The sequence below is a fragment of the Protopterus annectens genome, chromosome 11.part0, assembly GCF_019279795.1.
Source record: "Protopterus annectens isolate FY-2018-M chromosome 11.part0, PAN1.0, whole genome shotgun sequence".
NCBI classification, from domain to species: Eukaryota; Metazoa; Chordata; order Ceratodontiformes; family Protopteridae; genus Protopterus; species Protopterus annectens.
This window is the reverse complement of record NC_056745.1, coordinates 1,302,282,901-1,302,302,895: the sequence shown is the minus strand read 5'-3', so window position 1 is coordinate 1,302,302,895 and position 19,995 is coordinate 1,302,282,901. Positions and strand designations below refer to the sequence as shown.

The following is a 19,995-nucleotide window of genomic DNA, read 5'->3' as shown; positions in this document are numbered from 1 at the left end:
CATCTGTCTTGGTGGATGGTCTCCCCTCAAATCCTTCAGGGCAGACCATTCGTTCCTTCCCCTCTGGTTGCCACGGTCACATCGGATGCCTCCCTGATCGGATGGGGGGGCATTTTCAGGGCAGGACAGTTCAGGGCACATGGCAACCTTTCGAATGCCACCTGCACATAAATGTCCTGGAGATGAGAGCAGTGCTTTTGGCGTTGCAAGCCCTCCAAGACTCTCTTCCCTTGGGGACTATTGCAATTCAGATGGACAATATGTCCGTAGTGTGGTATATCAACAAGCAGGGTGGAACTAAGTCCTATCCCCTGTGTCGAGAAGCACTCAGACTTTGGCAATGGGCAATCTCTTCTCAGCGGTTTCTGATAGCAACGCATATCCCCGGGAAGTCCAACATCATAGCGGACAGGTTGAGCAGAGCTATTCTCATGTCACATGAGTGGTCTCTCAAGCAATCAGTAACTGAGGAGATTTTTCAGAAATGGGGTCTTCCTTGCTGCGATCTTTTTGCAACACCTCAGAACAGCAAGTGCCTCGACTTTTTCACTCTTTCCCCTTCCAGGCCATCCCCCCAGAGATGCTCTAGTCCACGATTGGCCTCAAGGGATTCTATACGCTTTTCTTCCCTTTCCATTAATCACTCGGTTGATTCAGAAAGCTACCGCCTTAAGAGCCAGGATGATTCTCATTGCCCCTTATTGGCCTCGACAGATATGGTTCCCGTTCCTGCATAGTTAACTTTTGGAACAGCCTTGGCATCTGGACCCAGTGCCAGATCTTTTGGCCCACCAGTCAGGGCAGCTGCACCAATCCCTCCAATCTCTCAACCTCACAGCTTGGTTGCTCCACTTCCATCCCTAGCCAGGCTTCCCCTGATTTCCAATTCTGTCTGTGATATTATTGTAGCTTCCCTTAAGTCCTCTACCAGAAGGATTTATACTAGTAAATGGAAGCGTTTTTCCTTCTGGGCAAGGGCTAGGAATATAGATCCCTTCACTGCTCCTATACAATCAGTTCTAGATTTCCTAGCTGAAATTTTTCATTCAGGCTCTTCATCCTCCACAGTAAAGGTTCAGTTAGCGGCCATTTCAAATTTTCACATAGGCCTATCTGACTCCAGCATCATGTCCCACAAGCTTTGTAAAGCCTTCCTTAAGGGTATCTTTTTACTCAAGCCCCCAATCAAAGACCCCCCCCCACCATAGTGGGATTTAAATTTGATTTTAACATCCTTGATTCTTCCTCCCTTTGAACCTGCGGCTTCCTGTTCTTTAAAGTTGCTCTCTTGGAAAACTCTCTTCCTAGTTGCCATAACTTCTGCTAGGAGAGCATCAGAACTCCATGCCCTTTGCATTCGTCCTCCTTATCTAGTTTTCCATAAAGACAGAGTTTCTCTCAGAACTAACCAGTCTTTTTTGCCCAAGGTGGCTTCTCAGGCAAATTTAAATCAATCTATCGATCTTCCAGTTTTCTTCCCTAGTTATTCTAACAGGGCGGAGCAAAAACTGCATTATCTGGACGTTCGTCAGCTCCGTTACTATCTGGACAGAACTAAAACTAGGAAATCTGATCAGCTTTTTCTGTCCTATGCGGAAGGCAAAAAGGGCCTTCCGGTATCCAAAGTAACCTTGTCTAGATGGCTGTCCTCTGTGATTACCTGTATCTATCAACTCAGAGGTAAAGAATTGCCTTCTAAGCCAAGAGCCCATTCAACCAGAGCTTTAGCTACATCAACAGCCTTTCAAGCTAGATTGCCAATAGATACTATTTGTGCAGCAGCCACACGGGCCTCTCCTCATACTTTTATTACACACTACAAATTAGACATGGCCTCCAGAAATGGGGCAAATTTTGGTTCCACCATTCTCAAGAGCCTGTTCGATGAGCCACCCGGGATGAAGGTGCTAGGGATGCGGTCCCATCCAGCAAGAATGAAGGAGAGATTGACAACTTAACATTGAGAAGTTATGTACCTACCATAACGTTCCATGTTAGTTGTCGTCTTCTTGCCTTCTTTCTTGCGTCCCACCCGCCATCCCCCTAGCCTGGATAGACCGAAAGGATTCCCCTTTTCTTATCGGGGTCTTCAACTTACACAATTTGAATCCTAAACTGGTTATCCTTGGGTAGCTATAGCTTCAGGTAGTGGCACATGGGGAATTTTTCCCCTTCTCCTTCTCTCCCTTGGGTTGGGAGGCTAAAATTGCTATGTTCTCAGCTACCAAACGAGATCTGGGTAGTTAGCGCCTAGCATCATGGGATATAGGGTTGCCTCGGGCCGGTAAAATTAGCTCTTGTGGTTTAGTATAGGCCGAGTCTGAGCCGAGGATAGGCTCCGAACCCATCCAGCAAGAAAGAAGGCGAGAGTAAGACAACTAACATGGAATGTTATGGTAGGTACATAACTTCTCATTTTCGAGTTTCAGATCCGAAGTCTTCAAAAAAAGCTAAGTACCCCATTGGGCATCCTTTTTCTTGCTCTAAACTGATGTCTGTAAAAGTTAACTGTATTTCTTGTGGAAAGCAAATACCTCAAAGATTTTCATTCGTACTGCATTTCTTTCTTAGGCCCAGACCACGACATCCCTCACTGTCTGTTTTGTTCCTTATTCAATCCTCTAACTATTCATCGTCTGTTCATTTTCGCTTCCAACTATTTTGGTACTCGGTTCAATTATCCAGAAATGGCTATGGTGAGCCACCCGACTACCGACATTCTGAAAAAATGCAAAGATAAAGACAGACCGCATAGGTACAAAGCTGCCGACGACGCTTCCGTTAAGCTAGTCGCCAGTTCGTCGGTACTCAGTGAGGTGCTTTCACAGTCCCCAATACCTGCTACTTCAGATTCGCAGGCCTCTACTGAGACCCCATCCGTTATGCCTTGAGATGCTTCGACTATGGAACCTGCAGATGTCTCTACCTTGGATGGTTCCGGAGCCGGTATGCAGGCACTGGCTTCTGAGGGTGTATTCAGGCCTACTGATTTGCGTATCAAACAGACGCCATCTTCAAGGCCTAAAACTCGATCCACACCTAGTAAACCGCCCAGACCACATGGTCAGATCCTTATGCCTAAAAAACAAATAAGAATGGCTAAAGACCTTATTACTCTAATCAGGGGAAGCCACCCTTCTCCCTCTAAGATACTTAGATCTGATTTTCCTTCTGATTAGGATTCTGAAATTTGTTTCTTCTGATGACCATGATTTGCCCTTATCTACCTATGATGATTCTGATGCAGAGGACTCCATTCCCTCTGCTTCCCCTCCAGAAGATTTCTCTTTTGGTGAAACTTTGCCTACTCTTTTATGGAGCATTTCCGCTGGGAAAGCCAGTATTACTCTTGACTCCAAAAAGAGGCTTAGGGAATTTTTTACTCCTACCTCAACATAGGCCTTTAGCTATCCCTCCTGTACTGGACATTGTAGATGATGCCTTCATGGATTCTAGCCTGGCCCCAGATGCTTTACCTCCGGCTCCCAGGAAACCTGACCGATATTAGAGTACCTGACTCTCACAAGTTCCTCTTTAAGAATCCTACTGCGGATCCAGAGACCATTTCACAGGGACCCAAAGGCATTAAGGCTACTACTGCCAAAAACCCTACCACCTCTATTAGAGATTCCAGGGCCCTGGACAGATGGGGTAAGAAGGTTTACACTTCTGCAACTTTGGCCATTAGGGCCTTAAACTGCCAGTTTCATATGTTAAAGTATCAGCAGCATATTATTGGATTACTTAAACAGAAAATTATGTTGATTCCTGACTGTGCTGAAAATAAAGAATTACAGGATTTAATGCATTCTGCTGAACAAGTTAGTAAACCTACTTTGCAGTGTGGTTTTGATTCCTTAGAGGGCTGCTGTCACTGGGTCTGTACTTAAAAGGCATGCTTGGCTTAAGGAGCAAACTTTGCCAGATCACGTTAAAACTAAACTACTGTCTGCTCCCTTAAACCAAGACCGCCTGTTTGGCAACATAGCAGAAGTACTTAAAGATGGAGAAAAAGCTAAATCTATGCAAACTGTTAGATTTCCTGCAAGTACAGCCTCCCAGATTTAGTAGGCACTGGCCTTAACTGGTCCTATCCTGTCTCTTCCAGGCCTTCAGTCCAAACCCAGGACCTGCAGACCACCCAGGCTTCAGTCTTAAGGTACTCACAGGCCTAAGCAGTGGAGGGCTCCCTCTTCCAAAGCTGGAAGTGGCAAGACACCCCCCCCCCCCACACTGCATGCAAAAAACTGGGAACTCGTTACCCAAGACAAATGGGTTCTAAATATAGTTTCCCAAGGATACAGATTCCACTTCCACTCCTTAGCAACCCCAAACGGTTGGCCAGACCTACCCCAAATCAGTGGGCAGAGGCTCAACAGCAGGTTCTCAATTTTCTAAGTATCAGGGCTATTCAGCCTGTCCCAGAAGAGGAATTTGGGACAAAGGTTTTTACTCGAGACTTTTCCTGGTACCCAGAAAAGACCATTCCTGGCATCCTATCCTGGACCTGTCTATCCTAAACACCTTTGGTAATCCCAAAATTCAAAATGCCAACTCTTCATCAGCTGCTTCTCATGCTAGGCAACATTGGATTTAAGTGAAGCTTACCTGCACATCCCAATAAGGGAATCTTGCAGAAAATACATACGCTTCAGAGCAGGCTACATGCACAAACAGTTTTCTGCACTGCCCTTTGGCTTATCTACTGCACCCAGGGTATTCACAAAGTGCCTAGCTTCAGTCATTGCATTCTGCAGGCAACGAATTATTCAAATATACCCATACCTGGACGATTGTCTAATTCAGGTAGAAAGCCAGGACATACTAGTAAATCATCTGGCATTTGTAAAGAAACTGCTAACCTCACTGGGGTACACCATAAACGAAAAGAAATCTCGCCTAGTACCCTGCCAACAAATTGTATTCCTGGGACCAAGCTTGAATACAACTTCCCAGATGGCCTACCTCACACCAGAGAAACAAGTTTATGTGACAGCCTACTTCAAACTACTGACCACAAAGACTCAGCTGTTTGCAAGGAAAATACTGCAAGCCTGGGTGTTCATGACCTCTTGCATTCTACTAATTCCATATGCAAGACTGCATATGAGGAAACTACAATGGTATCTAAAAAGCCTATGGTGTCAGCATTCTCAGGACCTGGAGTCAATGATTCCCATCATTCCTTGTATAAAGACAGAGTTCCTTTGGTGGGCAGAGGCCTGCCACCACAATAAGGGACTGCCATTCACGCTACGCCCTGCCGTCCAAACCCTAACAGACGCATCAGATTATGCATGGGGGACTCGCTTGGCAGGGCAGTGTATTCAGGGCAAATGGAACCAGAGTCAAATGCACCTGCATATCAATCAAAAAGAAATGTTAGCTGTACAGAATTCTGACAGCCGTCAAGGACCACATTCTTCCAGGACAATTATTGGTAAAGATGGACAACATCACATTCTGAGAAACAAATGGGGAAGCCCAGCGATGGACCTGTTTGTCCAATTTGTGGTTCTGAGGGGAGGCAAATTCTGCACAAGGACTCCCCACAGACAAGCTTGGAAAGTAGATGCCCTGTCCTTTATCTGGGAAAGACTCAGTTTATGCCTTTCCTCCTCTGCCTCTCCTCTCAAGTTTTACTAAAGATAAAACAGGACAAACGAAGGACAATTCTCATTGCACCAGACTGGCCACACCAACACTGGTACCCCCTCTTGCACAGTAGTTCACTACTGGAACCATGGCACCTGCCTCAGACTCCTTCCCTACTGTCCCAGCAGGGGGCCAGATTTTGCACCCCCAGCTTCAAATTCTGAACCTGGCAGCCTGGCTAATTACTTGAGATCTCCTATACCATCCCTCAGCAAACAAGTACTGGATGTCATCCTGGCGGCAAGAAGGCCTAGTACTAGAAAATCCTATGCTGAAAAGTGGAAAAGATTCTGTTCCTGGAGCCAGACTCAGGGGGTGGGCACAACAGTGCCCAGTTTACCGCATATTCTTCAATACTTAACAGAAATTCTTCACAAGGGCCTTTCCTTTTCTTCCATCAAAATTCATGCTCAGCCATTTCAGCACATAATACTGAGCCACCCCTCTTCTCTCACCCCCTACTGAAACAATTCCTCATAGGGGCCAAACATGTGAGACCACCCAGGAGAGCTCCTACTCCTGCCTGGGACCTTAACTTTGTATTGGAAAAGGTCACTCTACCTCCTTTTGAGCCAGCTGCAACTGCCTGGGACCTTAACTTTGTATTGGAAAAGCTCACTCTACCTCCTTTTGAGCCAGCTGCAACTGCAGAGTTAAAATTCCTTTCTTGGAAAACGGCCTTCATTCTAGCCATCACTTCAGCAAGAAGGGGGTGTCTGAATTGCAGGCCCTCATGGCAGTGGAGCCTTTCATCATCATCTTTCATGCAGACAGGGTGTCCCTCAGGACCAGTCCTTACTTTATGCCCGAGGTGGTATCCAGTGTGGCCCTAAATCAGTCCATTAATTTGCCAACCTTTTCTAATCCACAGAACAATGGGGAACAAATACTGCACTCCTTGGATGTGCACAAACAACTTAGATTTTACTTTGGCAGAACCAAGCCTCTCAGGAAACAGCTGCTAGTTGCCTTTGCTACAGGGGCAGAGGGAAAGGCCATTTCAAAGCAAACCATTTTGAAGTGGATAGGCCATTGTATTCTTTTCTGCTATAAGCACCATGGGAAACCTACACCACAGGAGATAAGACCCCATTCCACCAGGGCTGTGTCTACTTCTGCAGCCATTCTCAGAGGTGTTCCTACCAGGGACATCCTAGAAGCTGCTACTTGGAGTTCTGTACATACCTTCACCAAGCATTACCACTTGCCAATTTTCTCTAAATCCAGAGCTGGCTTTGCCACTGCAGTCTTGCAGGGCCTAATAGCTAGTCCTAATGCTCAATAACTGCCTCCTCCATTTCTTAGCTTTGGGAATCTACCCAAATGTAATGACTGCAACAGTGAAGCAATAAGAACATAGTACAGTTGTGTACACTTATGTAGATGTTAGAGTGTATTCACTGTTGCTGTCCTGGTTACCCTCCCTCCAGCCCCCTGGCTTCTATTGGCTATACCGCTCTTCTTGTTTAGTATACTTAAACTTTCTGGTGTATTTTCTTTTTGTTGGAGGTGTAACCTTGTATTTAATTGCTTCCCATTGTGGGGCCACCTGACATCTGGGGCAAGAAAAAATGATGTAATGGCATCGGCTGCATGCTTTATACCCCTGACTACCTGATATCATGGAAGATGAGACAGCAACCAACGCAGGACCCAAGACTTTGATAATCAGGCCGACTGAGGGCTACCTGCAAGCAGATAACCCAAATGTAATGACTGCAACAGTGAATACACTCTAACATCTACATTTATGGTAAGTGTACACAACTGTACTTTTTTCATTGTGATTACCTTTGCGGGGTGTGGGGGAGAGAGGGATGTGGATTTCCAAGGTGATTAGTTTGTAGCTTGATCTAACCAGGGAGGAGTTGACCATTGGTGTAGAGCAACGGTCGCCCATGTTAGTAATGACCAGGTCAAGGATGTTGCTATCTCCAAGTTGGGGTAAGAACGAACTGATCCAGGGCATTGGAATTAATGAATTCCAGGAAAGGTTGGGCAAGTGTATTGGTACATGAGTAGTTTTCCCAGTTAATGGAGGGGTAGTTGAAATTGCCCAGAATGAGAGTGTTAGTTTGGACCCTAATATTCTCCAAGGTGCTTAGGAACTTGGAATGTGAGTCTTGGGACATGGTTGGGGACCTATAGCAGGCTACTACCTGAATCGCTGTCTTACTCAGTTAGCTGCACCTGAAGTATCTCAGATGCGTTATGTTGGGCTACCAGTCTGGAGGTGTACGCGTCCTTTATGAATATGGAAACACCACTGCCTTTGGAGCTTCGATCCAAGTTCTAAGGCAGAAAGGTGTGGCATTAGTTATAGCCTGGTAGTGCAGGGGTGCTTTCTACTGCCTTGAGCCAGGTCTCTGTTACGGCACAAATGTCGATGTTCTCCATTTTAAGGAGTGCTTCGAGGTGAGTGCATTTTGAGATTTAGACTTCTAGTGTTGAGCAGGATGATCCTCAGAATCCATTTGTTTGTAGCTGTTGCTGTGGTAATTTGGTTTTTGGAACATCACCTAAGAAAGGCACTATAGGGGTGGCAAGAGCCTTGGCCAGTATCCAGAAGCCCAGAGGTGACAGATGCAGGGCATCTCTGGCAAAGCATCGAGGTCCATCAGTTGTGTTATCCCAGGCAGATACTAGATCCCCTTAGAATGACACCAGAAACTCAGCCATTTGTTGAAATCTATAATTTTCTCATTCTGAATGATGGAAGGATGCTGCTCAGGGCTGTTGTCATACCTGCCTGGGCTACATAATCTGAGAGCTCCTCTGAGTCTCTCTTCATGTAGTCCAGGGAGGTACATATCTGGTCCAGAGCCACTTGTTCTATGTCTTACACTTTACTGACTTGGCCAGGGTCCATTACCTGCTTTCAACATCTCTTCATTGGCTTATCTGTGGAGCAACCTTTGGTTTCCTCAGTAGTGCCTTCCCTGCATGTAAGAAGAAATTTGTGAAGTATTTGGGTGTTTGATAAGCTCATATTTTGCCTCAGCAGCTGGTGGGTGACACTGCTGTGACTGCTTGTTCTGCAGACCACCCATTTTTTCCCCAGTCCTCTTGGTATAGCTTTTCAGCCATGTCCTTTGCATTGGTAGGAATGCCCGTGGTGGGCAAGAGAACCACTCTATCTAGGGAAACAGGCAGGTAAAGGGTCTTCACTTGGCTGGGATGGGAATTTTTATTGTAGGAACACTATGCCCAATAAGTGTCTTTTCTTGGGGGAAAGTGTGCTTAGTGAGAAGATTCTAAACTCCTGATCTGAAGTAGGCAGACTTCATTTGTCTGCAACCTGTAGGGTATCGGATCCGACCTCGGATCCGAGCCGGCATTTCAAAAGCTTTAGGCTCCGAGCTCCTAGCTCCTCCCTCTTACCCATAACCCTTGCCAAGCCCTGACTGACCTCAGATTTCGCTTGCCGCTTCAAGTTAAGTATGAGTACCAGAGCTACTAGGTATTCAGATAAAATTTTTTGAAAGAAAAATTTTTAATTTAATTAGTACTTTTTTAATTTTTAGAGTTCCTCCCTCTCTCTTTATAGACTTTCCTCCCTCTCTATTTTGAACTTGTGTGTGTTTGTTTGTTGAGTTTGTGTGTGTTGGGAAATGAGGCCTTTAGGGCTTAAATGTCTGAAGCCCATAAGGCTGTGTTTCCAATGTACCAGTGTGGTCATGTTGCCTCAGCGGATGATGGCTTGAGGGTTGAACACATAATGCTTGGGTTGTGAACCTGTGTCATGGTTGTCACCATTTGTGCAGGGTTCAACCCCCAAGCTTTGAGGGAGTGACTTCTCCCAGCTGGTGCGCTTGGGACTTCTCCCTCCAGATACCGCCGCTTCTGCCCTTCTCAGAAGCTCCTGGGCTGTCCTCTCTCCCTCTCCTGGGCTGGGACTCAAGAGTGCGGATGGAGGAGAGTCTTCTAGGGAGAGGCACAGAGAGAAGGAGAGGCGGCACAGGAGAGGCCCACATGCTTCCAGCCGAACTTCCAGTCTGCCTCCTTCTGCTGGCCTCCCCGCCACTCCCTTAGTTCTCTCCCCTCGCCCACTCCCCTCGGGGTTCTCCTGCCTTCGAGGAGGAGGAGGCTCTCTCTTCAGCTGCAGGTCCCTGGGCGTGCTCTCTAGGTCCGCTTTCGTGGCCTCCACACTGGAGATCCACATGAGTGAAGTGAAGTAGATATGGATGCAATGATGAAATTATCCCCATTCAAGAGCAAATGGGAGCTCCTAGCCCCCCGGGAGGGCCCTTCACCCCTTTTTTCGCCTTTTGTTCTCCGACCCATACTCATGGGTGGGAGCTATCTCTCGCTTCGGGCAGAGTTGATCGTCCATCCCTTGATCCGAGGTCGCAGCGCACACCTCTGAAGCCCCCATCCTTGAGTGCTTCGGGGTACTTCGACTACTGGAGCCGCAGGACCGAGCCCGGGTCCGAGGAGCTGGTGTGTCTTCGTCTGGCTCTAGGTCGGGTGCACCGTCACGGTCGATCCTCGGGCGTCTCGGGCTTGAACCAAGGCCGATCCGAAAGGGGTCTGCATAGTGGAAAAGGAGACTGTTGAGGACTACTCGGCACCGACATGGAAAGGCACTGTTGAGGACTACCGGACCCCGTCCCGGCCACTGCCCATCGAGTCCGCCTCCCTTGCAGTTGGGCCAGGCCCCACCAGCCGTCCCAGGGATGTCACCTCAATGTCCAAGTAGTTCCCTTTGAAAGATCAGCTGCGAAGAGTAATTTCTGACAGCCCCCGAAGTAGTCCCAGGCGGAAGCGTAAGCGCAAAAGGAGGCACATGACTTCGAGTCCGCTAATGTAAGTCACATGACTTGATGAAGGGAGGGCTCCCGTCAGGGGTGAAGACGCCCCCATTTGGAGACATTATGGAGATGTTGAGATCAGGGGGTGGTCTGCCCCAAGAAGAGCAGTCTGCTCTGTGTTTTGGAGGCATTCGCCCATCTGCTCCATCTATCTCCTTGGGTGTCCTCTCCTGCCGGCAACACTCTGACGGACCTTATATCCATCAGAGCGCAGTTGATCCGGACTCCGCTGAGCTTCTCCGTACTCAAGCATCCTGACGCACTCGCGGAAGTTGGCGCGACCGCACTCACTGGAGCAAAGGCCCAGGAGTAGATGCCATGATGATGGCTGCAGCTACTAAGAGGAGTTGGCCAGCAAGAGTCCTCCTCCTCTATGCACCGGCAAGGAGTCCCGCCGATGGATCGTGTGCATTGGGAACGAAGCTTTGGCTTCAGCAACCTTCTTTGAGAGCTGTGATACATGGCACATGTCATCAGGATGCAGCGGGATCTGATTAAAGAATACTTGCATACTCCAGACACGGGGTCGAAAGCTCTATAAACAGGTATACCCAATTCAATGGCAACTCTTAGATCAGTCTCAATACATCTGCGCGGTGACTTTCACGCTACTGAGGGAGTCATGAGCCAGCGGAGCAGGCCTAGTCATGCAGCGGCCTTGGCCTGGCTCACACCGTGATTTTGCAGAGCCCTTCCTTAGGCAGAGAACTGCCCCGAAATGCTCCTCAGCCTTTATTTGGCAAGACTGTTCACGTGCGTCTTAGTCCAGAGCTTAAAGGACGGAAGACGTCTGCTGCCGGAGTCCGCCTTCAGCTCCCGTGAGGTCCTTCTCAAGAAGCAAAAAGGGGATACAGAAGAAGATGAGCCTGGAACGAGCAGTCCCAACCTGGGAAAGGAAGCCCAGTCCTTCCGCAGGGCGCAGCAGCAATGGGAGGTTGCCCCAGAGGTGCAGGGGCTAGGCAGTCCTTTGGGTCCAGAGAACTTTCTCTGATAGGCTCCACGCAGCAGGGGGCGAAGGGCTGCCCGCTGTCCGCTCCTGGAGGCAGCATCAGAGCCAGGCACTCCACTTTCTGGATTCCAGGGTCTCAGAGCTTTCCACACGTGTGATATCCAGAGTTATACAATTCCCTGTACAAGGTTCCCAGAAAAGGCAGCCTCCCAGATGTTCCACTCCACCCAAAGGGAGGCAGCAGGCACAAATCGGACAGCCAAGCAGAAAAAGAGCTATCCAGTGGCCCCCAGATCAAACCGGTCAGGGTTTTACCCAGGTTCTTTTAGTGCCAAAGAAAACGGGACTTAAGACCCATCTTAGATCTTTCCCTGGAGGAACCTGCTCAGTCTACAAGCCCCTGCTCGGATGGTCACTACCAATGCTCCATCCTCTTGAGGGAGAACGACTGGATTTGCTCCATGGACTCAAGGACACGTGAGGTTTCTTCGCTTCCCCTTTGGAGGTCCAGGAGGTTTCTTCAGGGTGCTGGGAGCCAGTCATTATCAGTTCAGGGCCCTTCCACCGAGTCCACTCAGCCTCCAGGGTGTTCACCAAGGGCTTCGCCGTTGTAGCGCCCACCTGAGGCCTCCTTCTGTTACAGGTCTTCCGTACCTGGACGACTGGCCTCCTGCAGCCATCATCTAGGCATCTCTAGAAATCTTTGCTGCACCCACACAAGTTATAGATTTCATGGGAGGATCACTGTCAACTGGGAGAAATCTTTGCTGCACCTCACAACACCAGTAGATTTCATAGGAGGAAGGCAACACCAGGTCAATGCGAAAGCCTTCCTCACTCCAGACAGAATTGCCAACCTGAAGTGTCATGTAGCAGCCGTCCTGCAACCATTTCCGCCTGCAGCTTCTTCTCCTGAGCTCTAGGTTCAATGTGGTAATTGTATGCAGCTATCCTCATTTCTATTCCCCTCACGCATGCCCTCAACTCAATGGACCCTTCAGGCTTCAGTGTGGTCCCCTGTTCCCCAACTCCTTGATAGCGGTCAGCAGAGCTGCAGCAAGGACTCCCTTCTTGGTGGCTTCTGTCTCCAGAGCCCCTGACAGGAGACCTTTTGTGTTGGGGCATTCCTCGGAAAGCCACAGTGACCACGACGCTTCCTGCCTCGCAAGCGGGCATTCTGGCGGGAAAGATTGTCCAAGGCACGCGGAACACCACAGAGCACTGTTCGTGCTATCTTCCGATTTGGAAATGAGGGCGGTGCTCCTAGCGCTAAAAGGTGGAGGAACCGCTCTTCCTTCAGGACTGTCGAGGATCTGTGACAGACATGTCGGTAGTCTGGTACATCAGTCTTTCTGGTAGCAGCAGGTCCTAAGGAAAATCCGAGTATAGCGCGGAGAGTCTGGGAATGGCCATTCCCACCAAACGCTTTCTGGTAGCAACCCACATTCCGGAAAATCCAACATCCTTAAGTGGGATAAACTCAGTCGCATCATTTTGTCACCTCTCTGAGGGAAGCCTCTCATCTTTTTGTGGGTATAAGCTCCCCCACCACCTTTCTTGGGGCAACCCTGTTACATCTTTTGCTCTCCTCAATCGCCTAAATGTGACAATTTTTCGCTTCTGCTTCCCACCAGGGAATTCCCAAGAGATGCGCTTGGTATGCTTGGCCTCCCGGTCTCCTTTATGCCTACCTCCACTACCATTGCCCGTTCTGCTTCTGCAAGAAAGCTAAAAGTTTGGGAGCAGAATGATTCTCAGGATCCTGCTCCCACCCTCTCGGCATTGGGGTTTTCCCCTTTGTATGGTCTCACAAAAATCAGTCTGCCCTGGATTCATTCCCTTGATATCTCTTGGTCGGTGGGAATTTCTGGTTCCCACCCATACACCCATTTGGTAGCAGTTTGGCTGCTCCAGTTCCATCCTTGATTAGGACTCCCGGCACTGGCCACCGGTCAAGGCCATATTTTAGTGGTGCAGCTCATAAACCTTCCACCAGGCAGGTTTATCGGAGATTTTGGAAGAGAGATTCTATTTGAGCGTTCAGAGAACTTTGATCCTTTCAGCACCTATGTCAGCAGTGCTGGATTTTTAACAGATCTCTTCATCATAAGTGTCGCACGCATTAAGGTAATTTTGGCAGCCATCCTTTTCGTGATTATCACATTGGCCGCGAGACAGCTCCCTGCGACTGCTAAATTGTATCCTTGGATCTGCCTTACTGATTTTTTATTGAGGCTCCCAGTCAGAGAGATTGTACCCTAAAAGTATCTTTCCTAGAAGACTGCCTTCTACTGCTCCTCCCTTTCTCAGCCTGCAGCTTCTCAGCAGAATCTAGATCACCTTTCCTGAAGACTGCCTTCTTAGTTCTTTCATTACTTCAGCCAGATCCATGTTCCAACTTCAGGCTCTATTCGCCAAGCCGCTTTACCTTTCTTTCTTTCAAGATACCTGTGTTTTTTGTGACCAACTTATATCTTTTCTTCCGTACAAAATTTATCTAATATCAATCCGGCCAATCAACTTACCTGTGTTTTTTCCCAAGTACTCAAACAAGGAGAATACAAATTACATTCCTTGATGTCTACAGACAATTGCGTAAAGTAATTCACAGACAGTTGGTCACAGGCAAATCAGATGCTAGGTGTTCGCTGCTTTACAATTTGTTTTGGGTAAAGCAGTGTCGAAGTCACACTATCTAGGTGGATTGCTAGGGCAGTCTCCACGTCAGATGCTTTTAAGTCCGGACCTGATTCCACAGAGGGTTACGCTCATTCTACTAGGCAGTCTATACGCCAGCCTCTTTTTCTCATTATGTGTCATTGGATGATATCGCGCTGCAGCTACTTGGGCCTCAGCCATGCTCGAATTTCTCATTATAAAGTGATGTTGCTCTAGAGGAAGAGCATCCTTTGGCTCAGCGGTGTGCAGACATCCTTCCATGACGGCCGCCTAAGATTCAGGGTAGCTGGGGACTCTGTCCCATTAGAGTTGTGAGACGAAGTCTGCTCTACTTCAGATTTGTAGTTATGTACTCACCATAACCTGACAGTGTTATAGTGGTGACTTATTTGATGTAACTTATCCTTAGGGCGAAACTGTTATTTATAGAAATCAGGAGGTGGCTTTTGTACTATGTAAGGTAGTCAGTCAGGGGGCAAACTCAATCTGGAGGTCAGCCAGGGCTGGCAGGTTATGCAGGTTTTGATCTACAGCTAGAGCCTCAAATGCCTAAAGCTTTTGAGATAATTTCTTTTTATAGGGACTGGGCAGACTTGCTGGGATTCACCAAGAAGCTTTTTTTCTTACTGTTTTTCTTCAGACAAGAGAAGGAAATGAGTTTCTCTTTCTGGCATACAATTTTAGTCAAAACAGCAGACATTGCAAGGGAGGCTGTACTTTACAAAAATCCATTGAGTTCCCTGATTTCTGAAGATTGTATGTCTTCAGAGTCTGAAGAGTTGTTTGACACTTTATGTTGAAAAAGATTTTTCAGTGGGACCAGCATGTGGTTCCTGTAGCACAGACATTGTATCGTGAGATGCCTAAAGCTGCAGCTCTTCCTGTAGTCTTTCCTGATGGTGATATTGCACTGAAAGGTGGAACTGGGCTCAGTTTAAAGTAGATGAACATCTGGTACCTATGGAGTAGAACTGATTTTTCAGCTGTATAGTGTAAATCTAATTTGGGTGTGGTAGGTGCTGGATTTTACCAAAGGCAACCGTGTACAGCTGCCATATACTCGTAAGGCCAGTCACAACTTGTGTTTGGTGCCATCAGTGTAGATTTGGTGCGTGTACTATCAGATAAATTGGTGGGAGTGTGAAGATTGTGAAACTGGAGCTCCTGTTTGACAATTGTACATCCAGAAGTAATCGTGGTGCCAGATAGGCATAAAGGCAGAGTGCTGTTTCAGTGCAAGTATTGTGTGATTTGTCAGCATTTGTGTATACATGTCATTCCTTATCTGTTTAGTATCTGAAAATGGCAGTGTTTGGCTAGGCCACCTACCCAGTTATCAAATTAATTGTTTGCTCGGTAGTATGGTGCCTGTAATTCACGGCCTTTGCTATTGAAAGCTGCTGAAGTGTCCTTAGGATCATGTGGGTTGTTCATCAGTTTCAATGCCTGCTTCCTTATTCCTACATGAAAATATTGAACTGCTTCAGCCTATCATGATTTCAGCTTCTTTGTTTCAATTACTTTTTTGCTGTACCATACAGTATGCGCTATGTAAATTGCTGTAGTGTTGCAAACAGAATTATTACATCACTCATTAAATAAGTTATAAGCAGAGACAGAAATCTTATTAACCATGAAATGTTTGTATATATTTTTCCAACACTAGCAAGTTTGCAAAAAAAAAAAACAAGTAGTTAAACTTTGTATATTGTAAGTTGGCTGTACATCCCAAGAATATTTAGTAGGCCAATATGATGACAGTTCTCTGTTTGGCATGCCTGCTGTGTGTGTGTGATGTGGAAGAAAGGCCCGATAAAATACTTCTATTCCCTACTTGCCAAGTAAAAATTGTAGATGGTGGTCGCTGTTCATGGAATACCTGTAGGAGTCTGTGACTTGTGAGCATGGGTGAATGGATGTTTAACATTTATTTTTAAAATGGATTCCGTTTTGTCTGTTGATAAAAATATGAAAGTTATTAGAAGTAGTGTCTAAAAGAATATTAACCCTTTTTTGTATCAGTAAAAGGTTAATAAGCAACATCTTTCATGTAACATTTGTTTTCATTTCTGTTTGATGCATTTTTTTCTCTGACAGCCATGGGCTTGGCCAGCTCGTGAATTTCTACGAAAGAAATTAATTGGAAAGGAAGTTTGCTTTGTTGTAGAATTTAAAACCCTCCAGGGTCGAGAGTTTGGAATGGTTTACCTTGGCAAAGGTATGTGTTGCATTAGAGAATTTTGTGAGTTTTTTTCATTGTGAATTAATATTTTTAATGTGTTCCCCAAGTAACCCTCATGAGTTTTCTGTCTTGGGGTTATGGTTGGTTCTTGTATTATGCTTAGTATTTCAGTATGTGGTGGCGATTGCCAGCAATGGTGGAAGCAGTGTGATTTTCACCTACTCCCTGTGGCATACTGCAAATGCTCAAGCCATCAGCTTGCAGGAAATACATGTACATATTGGTTGCAGTATAAGACTGGATGTGTGGACATTTTGCAGTAACACCATGTTCACAATGAACATGTCTAACAAATCCTTGTAAAAGTAAGTAACTTGGGTTGATTTGAGCCTTACTTACCTGCAGGTAACACTCCTGCATTAGTAATGGGAAGAGACATTCTGCCTTTAGAGTCAGAACTACAAAAGGGTAGAAAATGTTACAATGGGGAAAGATAGTATTACCTTAAAGAACAGAAGAAAAATGATTAAAAAGGGTCAAAATCTGTGAATTGTTTGGGAGGGAAGCAAACTTTAGGAAAACTGTGATCTCCCAGCAAGACCACATATAGAATTTAAGCTAGGAACATGGTAATTAAGTCTGAGGCTAAAAAAGTGCAGACTATAGAGGAAATTTATGAAAGTGTTCAGCAACTTAAGTGAGACCTAGGTTTAAAGAGATTTAAAAAGCAATGAGTTGTCGTGTATTAGTTTGGCGTGCACTGACCTACACACCAAGGAATTGAGGCAGTGAAGAATGAGAAAGTACAGCAGCATTTCATTGTATAAAATGTTATGGGAGTTGGGTGAATCAGTGAAAGGTGATTTGATGGAATGTCTGCATGATTTTTTTAATGGAAAGTAGTCCTAACTTGTTGGCTCAATGCTTACAATTCATGTATTCCACATTTTTTTAACTCTTGAATTTTCCTCATAGTACTGGAGTTTTGTGTCCCTTTTGAAAGTGATTTTTAGAGTAATGCAATGTCTACTTCTAGGCTGCAAAGGCAACATTAAAATGCTTTGCTATTTGCCCCTGTTAAAACAAACGGCGCACTCAGAAGTCATTTGTGATTGTGTAAAAGAACTTTTCATGATGTCTTAATTTGGCTATTACTATCTACTGATTATAGTCCACATAACTTTCTTGCAAATACTTGTGTAACTGATTCACATCACACTCTGTCTGCTGTTAATAGATGCTTATGTGAGATTTTTTCAATTTTACAGGAAGTACCACCATCCAATGGCAGTTTGCTAATACTTGGGCAGTATAGCAGTCCTTAAAAACAAAGTGTTGGCGTTTGCTTTTATGTCCCAGTTTGCTTTCACAGTTTGACCAAAACTGCAAATGAATAATTTTTCAGTTAGTGTACTTGAAAATGAATAGCATTGTTCATCCAGAATGCAACAGTGTTTTGTAATACCATGGTAAAGAGTAGCTTCAAAGTTTCCATATGTAATACAGGATACTACTCACTGCCTAGCTTTTAAAGAACACAATTCTACAGTAACAAAAATGTAAAAAAAATTGGACTGAAACAGAAAAAATGTGTTTTCTTCTGTGCAGATATTATTTTGAATGTGCGAAAGGATTGCAGTCTGTTTGCCAACTATCACATACTTTCTCATTTTATTGATTTTTTTATTTAGTTTGCCCTTTTGGTAACTGGGAAAGTCCAACAGCCAGTGGACATTTTCAGCAGAAGGCTTGGAAAGAAAATTTCCACAACAGGTTCAAAGATTCTGATACTTGTGAGCAGATTAAAAATGAACATCGTAGAAGTCATTTAAAATTTTTATCTTCATGCTTGGCCCTTGAGCCACCCCGTCATAATTTAGATACCATTCATCCCCATTTAGTGACCATCCCCAGTAAGGAGGCTAGAATCTACCAGAGGACCTATCATCCAAGAAGTCATTGTGCCCTTGCCTGTATCCCAGTAGTGAGGGTGTTGTGATTATGACTGTAGCTCGTGCTTTGTTCAAGAGGGTGTGACCTGCATTACCATAGGGGACACTACACCTTCACTATGTGAATGCTCATGAGTGGCTGCTACCACCAAGCAGCAGCTTGGTGTGCTGAATGCCTGCTCCGGGCCACATCTATGTACTCTTTCAAGGGTCTTGGTTATCCATGACTTTCCTTCCACCTACTCCTAATTACAAGCACACCAGTACTGTCCTTGCCAGTTCTAGAAGATTCTCAGGCTGTTAATGTAGCCCAGACCACCTGGGTCATGGTCTGGGCTTTATTTCCATGTGTAGCTGGAGTTGGCTTAAAGGTAGTCTCAGCAGTGACATTAAATTAAACCATTCAGCTGACTGCCTTAATGTACAGAACAAAGGGGAAAGGGTATAGAATTTGGTAGATATGCACAGGCAGGTGTTGCACAGAAAGGACAAAGTTTTGTTCAGGCAAACTAATGTGCTGGCTGTCTTTTTTTTTTTTTTTTTTTTTTTGTGTTGGGAAGACTGAGAGGCATGTATCAGAACAGTTGTTGGCAAAACCGCTGACAATTGCTGTAGACTCAACCATGAACAATGCAATAAGACATTAGAAAGGCAAATAAAAATGCATTCTTCTACAGCAGCTTTCTTCAAAAATGATTTAGATTCCACTATTTTTGAGGCAGCAGCCTTGACCACCATCCACTTTATAGTAAACCTTACATGCTATATGTACAATTTAGAACCAGGGCAGATTGTGATATTGCAGTTGTCTGTCGCGGGGATAACTATTTACATTGTGCTCTTACAAGGAGAACCATACATTAAGTAGAGTTGGCAGGTCTTCCCATTTCAGAGTTACTAAGTATATATCACTAATGGTAAATATGGTCCTCCCGTGTTTCTTGTCTTTTTGGACTACATTTTTTAGGAGTAGCTAGCATGGCATAATGTCGTTCTACTTTACTGCCAAACACGTTTTATCACTTAGCATTACATTGGCACAGCCATTTATTTATTGCTTTTGTTTAGTAGGAAAATCCAACTGGGAACAGGTCCCATTTTCAGTGGAGGCCTGGGGAGAATTGCTCCATTTTACAGAAATGAGTACATTTCTTTCTTTTATTACTGAATTAAATGACACCCCTCCCCCTTGTCGAAGTAATTATCTCAGCAGTCTTATTGACGTATGGTTTTAGGTAAAACCAGTAGCTCTTTACTTTTCAGTGTTACATTTCTTCTCAAAAGGCTATCCTGCCTGTAGGTGGCCTGGCCAGCTCATCTTCCATAGCTGTTCCTTCAGTAGTCCCGATTTGCTCTCTCCCACCCAGACATCAGGGGTGTTGCACCATTAATTTTTGCACCAATTTATCACTTTTAACTTTGCTGTGGATACAATTCCTTGTTCAGTGGTACTGATTTGTTAGCTGTTTAAAACATTCTTTAGAGTATCCTTGCTGATTTCCTGATGCTTAAAATGTTTTTTTTTTAGTGTCTCACTGCTATTTCTCTGCTGTGCTAAACATTCTCTAGTGTTTTCTGCTGAAACTAGGGTAGCGAGTAGCTGTAGCATAGTCCAGATACAGGTTTGCTGCATCTGGGTCTGTTTGTAGTGGCTGTTTGTTCTGAGCACATTTTCCAGGCCATCTTTGATTGGAAATGGCCCTTCTGCACGCTAGTGAAAGGAGTGTGCTGATTGGAGCCTGTCTGGTGAAGGGTGGTAGGTCTAGG

At 45.6% G+C, this 19,995-nt stretch overlaps 1 protein-coding gene across 1 annotated transcript in view; it reads left to right on the top strand.

Moving 5' to 3' along the window:
* The window catches only part of SND1 (staphylococcal nuclease and tudor domain containing 1), a gene marked incomplete in the record, with an annotated part of 3,811,866 nt that overhangs the window by 60,715 nt on the left and 3,731,156 nt on the right, over window positions 1–19,995 (top strand). The window contains 1 exon segment of the mRNA XM_044088623.1: window positions 16,192–16,312. Coding sequence (XP_043944558.1) covers window positions 16,192–16,312 — 121 coding nt within the window.